At 39.2% G+C, this 11,177-nt stretch overlaps 1 protein-coding gene across 2 annotated transcripts; it reads left to right on the forward strand.

The window, feature by feature from the left end:
* The first annotated feature begins 4,501 nt into the window (after positions 1-4,501).
* Positions 4,502-11,177, forward strand: GTF3C6 (general transcription factor IIIC subunit 6). 2 transcript variants are annotated; one of them, XM_032101486.1, is made up of 6 exons: positions 4,502-4,642; positions 5,607-5,687; positions 7,979-8,042; positions 8,597-8,641; positions 8,779-8,889; positions 10,456-11,177. In XM_032101486.1, exons 1-6 carry the CDS (start codon positions 4,580-4,582, stop codon positions 10,749-10,751), a joined length of 660 nt encoding a protein of 219 aa, XP_031957377.1. In that variant the 5' UTR covers positions 4,502-4,579; the 3' UTR covers positions 10,752-11,177. The 2 variants fall into 2 exon arrangements, with proteins under 2 accessions (XP_031957377.1, XP_031957376.1); XM_032101485.1 differs by having other exon boundaries at positions 4,580-4,642; positions 8,776-8,889.

The following is an 11,177-nucleotide window of genomic DNA, read 5'->3' on the forward strand; positions in this document are numbered from 1 at the left end:
TTTCCTAAGGAAGACAAGACGAAATGAGTCTCTTCAAGGACTTTTGCAGGAGCCCCATAGAATAAGGCCCTGGAGGGAAGAGGGAGCCCAATAAACCTGGTTAATATTCAAGGGGCACCTCCTCCAAGCTCAAGAGTCGTCCACCCCAATGACTAGGAAGTCAGGCAAAAATGCCAGGAGACCTCTGGGGGTAATGCCAGGAGACCTCTGTGGGTGAACAAGGAGCACCTCCAAACTCAAACACAAGAAGGAAGCATAGAGAAGGTGGAATCAAGGGCAGGTAACCTATGAGGGATACAGAGACATTGTTCAGGTATGCAGGGATGAGGTCCCAAAAGCTAAAGCCCAGCTGGAACTGAAGCCTTTGAGGGATGTCAAAGACAACAAGAAGTGCTTCTGTAGGGGACAAATGAAATACTGGGAAAAATGTGAGCCCACTGCTCCCCCTTCCCTTCCTACTGTACCCCCTCACTCCATTATTTTAGACTAGACACAGTAAACAGAACCAGCTCTGTACCCCTTACTGTACCTACCCTTCACTGCTTTGTCTAATAGAGTTCCTAGGATTTCCTTACATAATGCCTAAGGAATTCTAGAAAAGACAAAGGCACATATGCAAAGGAAACAAGCACGTGGGATTTTCGTGGGGGTTGGTTTTTTTTTTTTTTGGTCAGTACCTGTGAGCTGGTTTGGCTTGCAAATTCCTAACTGAAGAGGCTTAGCAATGTAGCTGCAGAGAAATGGAAATCATCTTCTGTAGTACTATCAGCAAATTAACTTTGTCTTTGGGGCCAATTTACCTTTTGTAACTCCAGCTGCAGCCAGAAACACACACTAGTCTCTTAAAAGCTTTCTCCTGCATCTCTCTGCACCTTATGAAGCTGTGTTATGACATTTAGATGTTTCACATGGTAGCATTTTACTGAGTCTCTTCTGATATCCACAGGCAATCACCTTTTGTCATATCACTGCTTTTAGTTATATTTCCAACTGAAAATAAGCCTAGGAACTACAATGCCCTTCTCCTGAGGCTGTCAATTCAGCAAATAGCACAGACACAAAGATTAAATATAAGTTGTGTGTGTATATATGCACACATATGACCTATTATCATTTTTTAAATGCTAAATTCTGTAGTTTCTCACTACATAATACAAAAGGCTTTCAACCAGAGACACTCAGAATCTAAACAGGCAGAAAAAACCACAAGAGCTCAAACAAAGACTCCTATCTTACTCTGTGCTTTTACAAAACATTTAACCTTTTACTTAGACTAATGCCAGGGCCTCACAAAGAAAGTAATGTGTTCAGGAGGGAATGGAGAAAGGGCATTTCCCTTCCGCAAAATGACTGAGAAGGAATTCCAAACATGAAATAAAAATCAAAATAAAATGGAAAAATGAGACAAAGTAGTAAGCCAGAATTTATTCATTATGTGTTTCAGTGAACTTTCTCTAATTTCCTGTAATGTACCTTAACTGCAACAATGTTTATTGCTAAACAGATAGTCCAAGCCTCTAATCTATGAACTTCCACAACTAAAATTTGCAAACTACATGGCCCAATAAAATACATATTAACATGCTTAAATTGCAGATGAACCCACAGAAACCAGTGCATCCATACTCTGTACGTAGATCTCAAACACGATCATTTATTTTAAATTGACCATTTAATTCTCACTGACTCAGAATTACCTAAGTGCCACCGAGGTATTGGCCTCTGGCAGCATGCACACATAAATCTGTTCAAGCACTGACAGGACTGTTAGCTGACGCCTCAGAAACCCAAAACATGGATCCTCAAGATGTGTATTTCCATATTTATCTCATCAAGCAGTTCAATCTCGCTGGCAGACTCTGAGGACAGTCTCTTTTAAGAGATAAGTTGTTGAAATACTCCTGCCAGGATAGGAAAGACCAAGGTAAACCACCAATACCCATGGCAAATTTAGCCTGACAATGCAGTAATCTCTTCTAAAATACCTTTGGCACTAATGCACCAAAAATTTCCTGGCATCCGACTGCATGCCCTGAATCACGAAAACTGGGAGACTGAGATGACCCTGGATACCACACGCCACTTAGGCTGATATAAAAGCAAATAAATGTACTTGCTCCTTCACAGCAGTTCATGCCAGCCTATGATTTACACAGGCTGATCTGGCACACATTTACATTCCTGTAAGGGCTTTCTGTAGTTTTTAACTATATCACTTCACCTCCTCCCAGCTGTAAAAAGAGAATGATTGTATTAATGTAACATTACAGAAGCACTGCCTGTTATGACAATTGATTTTTATATATATATATATATATATTCCAAATAGAGCGTTGATTCTGCTTTATTGAGGTAGAACGTTTTTTTTAAAACAACAAAAATTTTATCTAAAGTGAGGCAGACCTGGTGCAAAAACTGCTGAGTATAATGATTAATAAAGAGAAACCAGTAGTTAAGAATTATTAAAAGATTTGGTTTACTACACATGTACTCATATTATACAGCATGAGATCAGCTAGCTGAAGTTACCTTACATCCTTAAAAGTTAGAAGCTCATTAAAAACCTCTGTCAGAAATGCTCAACAAGCTATTAATAATGTTATTTGTCTATCTTGTTCCAGTGGCAGATATCAAATACCCAAAAATTTATTTTTGTCGTCTTCTGAAACTCCTAAATACAGACAATGATACAAAATGTTATTTTAAAATATCTGATAATTAACACTTGTAGTATACCAAACATCTGTTCCACAGCTTTTATTCCCTGCAGTCAAAATTCAAGCCTCTGCAATTTGCCTGGTGAAAAGGTAACACGATCCAGCATCTTTTTCTGTATTTAGAACAATTCCAGATTTATAGGCTGTTTTTACCACAGCAGTATGCAATATTCTAAAACAAGCTCTTAAAAAAAATAATTAAAACTATGAAGCTTAACAGAAAATGAGACAAAGCCTGAAGCCAAAGTAAAACCCTGCTAAACTTATTTGATATTACTAAGATCTGTGATTTTTCTAGGAAAAGGAGAAGTGCATTAGATTACACCTATGCTGACATAGTTAAACACTTGGTATGGTGCAATGCTGACATTTATGTTTATCTTATGGAAGTTAAGGAGAGGCTGGAAGAAAATTTTCAGTGATTTCACTTGCAATCAGTTTTTATTTAACATTTTAATTAATGATTTTAACACAATGAGTAGGGAGACACCTTTGATACAAAATAAGAAATACAGCATACTGAAAGAAAATGGGAAATTTACAAAACCAGTATAAGACTTAGAATTATGGAGTGCAGCATTGTAGCAAAATGTGGAATATGTAAAATTTTCTTAAGAAAGGATGTTCTTTAATGTTTGATCTTTGTATACTTTCAAACCTAATCAACAAGAAGGAAGATTTAATCTGTGAAACAGAGAGCAGACAACAAGCTCTAAGTGATGTCCAGGTGTTACAAAGACAAATTACTTGTTGGTAGAAATGCCTTGTTAAGCTTTAGGGCCTGACAGGTTTCAGCCATCTCACACCTAGAGGGAGGTTAGCAAAGTTGGGAAGAAGGATGTACCATTGACAGCAGACACAAAGAATGCAGAATTTATGGGCCACAAGGACATTTGACAGAATCCCCAAGATGAGGAACAAACTAATAAACCCTACCCAGCAACTGTGCTGAATCAGCTCTGACCAGGTAAAAGGTAATTCTGCAGGGGGAGATCCCAACCACCGACTCATCGACCCAAAAACCCATCGGCCCAAAAGAAGAGAAACACCATGGGACTGATTAGCATGAGAAGCGAGAGAATCATTAACCAAGAGAAGACAGAACACTAATTAATAAGAGAACTATTAAACTTGTAGCAAATGAATACTACTTCCTGTTTGCTGAAATGTATAAATAGTAAAAGATTTTGATAGTTGTTGTGCTTGATTTGTGGAGTTCCACTGGGCACCCAGGCTTGCAGAACTCTGGAAAAAAAATAATCAATGCCTCTCTCGAGTGTGTAACTATTGGCTTATATTGTAATTATTGTTGCAAACTGAGAAACAAATCTGATTTTTGTGGAAAACAACATCCTGCACTTATAGATTAAGACATCTCAGAAACCCTGGTCAGAGGAATGTATTTGATGGGGGGTGTTTGAACGTGTCAAGATAACTAGAAAGCATCATGCAAAGGACACGAGGGGTAGAAACTAACTGTATATTTTCTTATTTAATAAAAGCTTTCTAAACTAATGGTCTGTACCAGAAGGAGGTCATTATTTGTGTTAATAATAAGATGTGTCCGGTAGCCCTTTTCTTTAAAAATAAGGCGGGGGGGAAGACGATATTTTAGGGATCCCCATTTTCCGGTACCATATCTGAGATTCAAGAAAAACTAGAAGAGCTTTCGGGAGTGCCAAAAAGCAGCTAATATTTTTGTTTTTCAGCACCGAGCGGAGGCCAGGGCCGCTCGGTCACCCCGCGCGGCTCTGAGGGAGGAGCGGGGCTGCGGCGGCGGGGCGGGGCCGCTCCGCTCTAAGATGGCGGCGCGGGCCCCACGTGGTGCGCGCTGAGGCGGGCGCGGGGCGGGCGCTGGCGACATGGCGGCGGCGGCGGGCAGCGAGGGCGGGAGGAGCGATGGAGCGGAGGAGGACGAGGTGGAGGTTGGTGGATGCCGACACCGGGTCGCTCCCCAGCCCTCGGGGAAGGGTCCGGCCCCCCGCGGGGCGTGGCCCGCCCCCGCTCCTCCCGGCCGGCGGGGCAGGCTGGGAGAGTGGCCGGGCACGGACCGAGCGCATTTCCCTGGGGCTGGCGGGTTTCTCGGGCCCCACAGGGGTCCCGTCCCCAGAGCTGTGTGGGTCTGGCTGTTCTGCTTCGGGCTTCCCGGAAAACGGCGTGGTCAGAAAGCGATCACCCACGTTCTGTTGCTTCCTGTCGCCGTAAAATCACAGAAGCAGAGAAAGGTTTGGGTTTGGAAGGGCCTTTAAAAATCATCTGGTTCCAACCCCCTGCCATGGGCAGGGATACCTTTCACTAGACCAGGTTGCTTAAAGCCCCATCCAACCTGGTCTTGAACGCTTCCAGGCATGGGGCATCCACAGCTTCTCTGGGAAACGTGTTCCAGTGACACAACCCCATCCCCCAGTAAAAAAAATTCATTTTCATTAATGAAAATTTCAATATCTAATTTAAACCTGCTCTCGATTTAAATCTGTTGCCCCTTGTCCTGTCACTACATGCCCTTGTAAAAAGTCCCTCTCCAGTTCTCTTATAGACCCCCTTAGGTACTGGAAGATGCTGTAGGGTCTCCCCAGAGCCATATTGGTGCTCATTTTTCAAGGGTGAAAAAAGTGCTCCCCCATTCCTAGCTAGGAAGAAAAGGCCAGGAAATTCAGGTGTGAAACAGATGTCGTATGGAGTAGTGGGTCACTACATTTCCGTGTGTATTACAAGAGTTCTGTCTCTTGACAAAATGGAGCACAACTCCAATTTGGGGTCTGTTTATCCTTAAAGTCTGGGTCTTTGTATGCTGTTCTTATCGGTGTAGATTGCTTTCGGGGGTTCTTTTTTCTTTCCTGAGTTCTGTTCTATCTTTCCTGAGCTGTACATTATCAACTTTTCTTGTAGGAGCAACTGGTCATGGTTGAGCTATCAGGAATTATTGATTCGGACTTCTTAGAAAAATGTGAAAACAAATGCAAGATTTTGGTGAGTGATTACAGCACAATAGGAAAGGGGTAAGTTATTATGGATGTGAACAAGGGACTGAGGCTGCTTCTAAATTTCTTGATGTTGATAACATTTAGATCAAATCTTTGATAGAGAATTATATGTGCTGTATGTGGCTGCATGTTGTTGGTTCTCTTTCAGAAACAGCATAAAGTCTTTGAGTATATTATTATGTAAATATAAGGAAACATTTTCAGAAGTATATATAAGCTTGGACCAGTAACTGCTCTGATTTTGCATTCTAAGTTAATTTTTTTTAATTATGTATTTTGCACATTAAAAAAATAATTTAATCAACCTTCATCAAATAAATGGAATACAGCTGACAGGTAAAGCAAACTATTTAAGATTTTCACTGTATTTACAATGGGGTTTTTTGCAGATGTGTCCTGGCAAGTTCAAGTCTTGTAAAGGATAACTGGGTATTAACCATCTGGTAAACAGTTTTGGATGTTGTTTGCTTCACTGTGAGGTTATTGTAGGAATCTGGTTTCCCTGTCCTATTCCTTTTGAGTTTTTTAATAACTTTATAGGACAGATTTTATTTGCCCTTCAAAACCTGTGTGGACTATGAGAGCTATATAGATAGTACAAGTACCACTGAGTTGTAAACACTTTCTGAAAGCAGACCTTTATTACAGACTGAAAAGATGGAAGAGAACATCTGAGTTTGCCACTGATCAGAATATATGTGAGTGGTAAAGTCAATTCTGAATGTCTCAAAAGTAGAAATACAATCAAGAGTCATAAAATATTCATCTTCGGATGGATATGCTTTTATAAGCAGGTTTCCTTCCTTGATCTCTTGTTAGGTGTATGATTCACTACTGGTGGCTGAATGGCTACAGATGCTTCAATACTGCTGGTGGGATTCTTTTCAATGTTCTGCTTTGAGATTCCCTTGAAACGTTACTAGTAAAAGGTTATAAAGTATCCATACTGTGTCCTACTTGTATCCAAGTCTACTTGCAGTCACTCACTCCACACTGAGTAAGCACTCCTTGAGACTCTTTGTAAGGGACAACTGTTGTTAAATCCTTAATTAAAGGTGCTGCTGTGTGTTACTCTGTTTAGCAAGTTTTCTGTGATGCTGGTCACATAAGGGGAAGACAGTTCTGCATAGTCCACAAAGGAATGCAAATCAGCCAAAGAAATAAAATTTTGAATATAAACCCCCCATAATGCTATTGCTTAGTACTGATGTGTTATTATTTTTATTTATTTCTTGTAAAAAAAACCAAAACCAAAACAAAACCAAAAAACCCCACAACCTCCCCCCCCAATGTTCTTTATATTAGCTTAATGTTATTGGTGTTCTCAATTTATGTAGAAGAGAATCCCAGAACTTAAATCTTGTTGATCTTGTACTTTGAAACACAGAAATATCTAAGAGGAAAATTGCACAAATTCATATTAACCTGTGTAATATTCTGGATTTTATGCAATTTACCACATAATGCCTTATCTTCAAAACTTTTAGCATGTGCTTGTCTTCATGTCCTGAATAGTTCTGATGTTCACAAGGTACTATCCAAAGTCATTTTGCCTTAATTAGTGTATTCTGTTCAGACACTGATTTTTATCAAAATGCACTACATAGGTATATCTTACATAAGAAAAATGGGATCCTGGCCTGTGTATTTGGAAAACCTGTGCTGTAGAGGAAGGGAATGAGCTGACAGAAATGCTTCCCTGCTGTTTCACTCCTTGTTTAAAAAAATAAAATAGCAACAATTTCCAACTCCTTCACTATATAGATACACAGTAATCACAGAAGCTTCTGTGACCCTGCAGTGGCACTCCTGGTGCTGATGTAATGCCTTATGCTGGACTTCCTCACCCTGTGTGTTTTCCAAAGGGTTTTGAAAGTTATTCTGCTTTCCAGAACTTACATTAATTGAAGCTTAGAAAATAACATCATCTTCATGCAAACACTTACCTTTTTATTAATTTGAAATGGAGGTTACATTAATTTCCTAGAGGAAATAACAACACTTTAACTTAGATAGACCATTGGCTGCAGTTTGATCTAGATTTATTTTAATATACTAAAGCATTTTCTATACAGTTCTATACTAGCTTTTACTGTGATTACTAAAAGAGTATTATCTGGTTTATTTTTGTATTTAATATGCTTAAAGGAACAGGTATGATGAGGAACTGATGTAATCTGGATTCTGCTATGTCTGTCTTTGCTGGTCTTACAGTGAGAAATTCACCTGGGCTAATACAGACCTGACATCTGTGCAATTTTGTCCTTCTTTTTATAGGGAATAGAGACAGAGAGGCCCATTTTACAAGTGGACAGATATGTATTTGCAGGAGAATATGAAGGTAGGAAAAACTGTGTGAATACAATCTCTCCTTTTTCAAGTAACCAAAAGAACTTTCTTAACATCAGGTAGTTTTACTGCAATTGGTCCTGTGAGATGCTGAAATTGTGGGTAGTTGTATAACACCATGTAGAGCAGCAGCAGTCTGAGTTTACTGCTAAATTAACCATGCATCCATGGTACTTCCAGGAAAGTCTGAGTGGAAGCTGACTGTGGGGTGCAACAGCTAGTATTACTGCAGACAAAAATGTGGGATATAAAATGCTATAAAGTGCTTGTTGTCCCCTGTGTAAGCAGGACTGACCTGTTGTGCAATCTGTAGTTCTCTCATTTGCCCTGTGGTGACAACACTGATCTGGAAGAAAATGGTCTGGGGTCCTCCCTTGTAGTGACTTCCAATGACTGTGATACTCCTGTCTGTTCCTGAGTTCCTTAACAGTGCTGGGCTCTGTGAGGGGCTGGAAGTTAGAACATTCTCACAGCTGGGCCAGTGGGCACAGTACCTGCAGCTGATATAAATTAGTCTCTAAAACTTTCTCACTTTGTTTTTTATAGATACCTTGGGAACCTGTGTGGTTTTTGAAGAAAACACAGAGCAAGGTAATTGTTATGATTTGATGTTCTCTTCGTTTCAGTAGCTGGGGAGGTTAAAAATATTTATTTTATTTCAGTTGCTAGTGGAATTCACTATAACAATTGGGGTTTGGGCATTGTTTTTTCTCCTCTTTTCTTAGTAGATGCAGAGGGCAACCAAAAAGTGCAACTGAAATACAAGTGCCACACAGTGAAGAAGTTGAACATGACACGGACCCTTCTGACAGAAAAGAAGGAAGGAGAAGAGAACGTTGGTGAGTGCTTCTGCTCTTATGCATGTGGACATGGGTGGATTATGCTTGGGACTGTCAGCCTTTACTGAGTGTTTGATTCAAGAGCATGCGGGAAGTTCAAGGAACTTTCTTCTTTAGGCACCAAATATGTATATTTAAATTTCAAAAATTAAATACATTTCTGACCAATGCTGCCTCCAGAAATGTCTAGTAGGAGATTTCTACAAAGAAGTGTAAGAGCAAGGCAAACATACTGGTGCTCCCTGGTATGTTCTTCTGTCATCTAGAAGTTTTGAAATCAGAGGCAGTGTTTAGTAGTTCTTTGTTGATTTTGTTTTTTCCTACTTCCATCACTTTTTCTAATGACTTTCTGAGTCTCTGTAATTATTGGAAAGCTATAATATCCTTAGGAAGAAGTTCCATGTCTGTATTACAACTGAACTGTACTTACTGAATTTACACTTAGATGGAAATGAATTTAAATTACTTGCAAAGACATACCCAGAAGACCACTCCTATTGATTTTAATTCTGTAGGCAGAACTCAGGGCTCCTATGTTTGCTTTATCCATTTTTTTGTACAAAAGTCAGTACTTTTACATAACACTGAGTATCCTACTATATATAGCAGTATTCATTAGAACTATTCTACTGCTTTTTGCTGGTTTTTTTCACTCAAGTCAGTGTTACTGCTTCATATTTTAAGAATATATAGCCAATTTACCTTAAATATGAGTAGTCAGCTGGACACTGGCCATAGGAGGCATAAAATGAAATGTCCTGGAATCTAACTAAACATCAGCATTCTTATCAATACCATGTACCACTTCTCTCCATAGAAATAATTATGTAATATTAAATTGAAACTATTATTGTAATAGTATAGGTAATATTAAATTGATACTACAGAGTATTTTGCTTAATATCAAGGCCTTTTTTATTCTGGAGCAGCAATACTGATGATAATTACTGAAAACCACTTTGTTTCTATGGGATGACAGAAATTTAACTTGTGCATACAAAGTAACTACAACACCTTGTGAATTGGCAACATGTACTGAGTAAAAATCAAAACGGGAGTGGAATCCTGTTTCTGTCTGGGGTTGGTTTCAATCTGTTGTTCCAACTTGTGTTGGAACAACAGATTGAAACTTGTTGTTACATTTGTGTTAGAGAGTGCAAGAACTTGTGTCCTCTCTCTGTTGTCATTACCTATTGCCAGAAGGTCTAATATTTAGGTGAACAAACATTCTATTCTCTTCATTGCATTAGTGAAATATTTTCTCTGCATTTTGATCTATGCTTAAGTTATTTTAAGAGTCTAAGGGTGACATCAGACACCTAAATACAACAGGAACTGCCATACTGGATCAGAGCAAAGCTCTTTTTAGTCCTGCATTGTATTTCTGACAGTAGTAAATGAGTATGTGAAAAGTAATAGGAGAGGGACAAACACGTCTTTCTGTAGTAAGTGGTTCTTTTACTTAGATCTTGGTCAGGCTCAGCCTTAATAGCAGTGAACTTAAACTAAGAAAAAACTGCTGTTGACTCCTTTTGTCACTAACAGAATTTTCCTCTTTTGAATCAGGTGGAGTAGAGTGGTTACAGATCAAGGACAGAGATTTTTCCTACAGCAGGCCTAATATGATTTGCAGTTTTCTGCATGAAAAGGATGATTCTGAGGAGTCAGGTCAGGCCCAAGATAAGTTGGCTGAAGAGTCAGAGGGAGAGGTGAGTGGCAAAGAAAATTCTGACATGAAATGTGACCTGGAGAAGCAGGACACCTTGGAAATAGATGCCTCTATTCCTCTGCCTGACAGCTCTGCTTCTGGGGCAGAGGAATCTCCTTCTGGAAGTGCTGCCTTAGAGGATGTACCTCCATGATATTAACTCTGATCTTTTCATGATTTCTTCACAGAATTAATGGGCCAACTTTTATAGGCCGTTACATTATTTCCACTTTATCTGAAAAATGAATAGTGGAAAAACACATTGTGTTCTTGTGCATTGCTTTTGTGTTTGAATTATAGTGGGAAGGGCTTAAGTGTTTTTTAAAATTACTGACTGGAAATGTATGTATTCCTACCTCAAAACTGAACAAGTGGAAATGGTTACATTATTAAAAGAAACTCCTACATTAGAAAAATGTTGATGTATTGTACATTGTACATCTGGAACATTTTGTAAAAAGAAAGAAACATCATTGTTTAAAATAAAGTCCTAAACTTTTCAAGTATAACTTCACTTGTGTGTCATATTGAGCTGCTCTGGTACTGCAGTTATTGAAACAAAATAAATCAAGTAAGTGTG

Source organism: Corvus moneduloides, chromosome 3 (genome assembly GCF_009650955.1).
Source record: "Corvus moneduloides isolate bCorMon1 chromosome 3, bCorMon1.pri, whole genome shotgun sequence".
Lineage (NCBI taxonomy): Eukaryota > Metazoa > Chordata > Aves > Passeriformes > Corvidae > Corvus > Corvus moneduloides.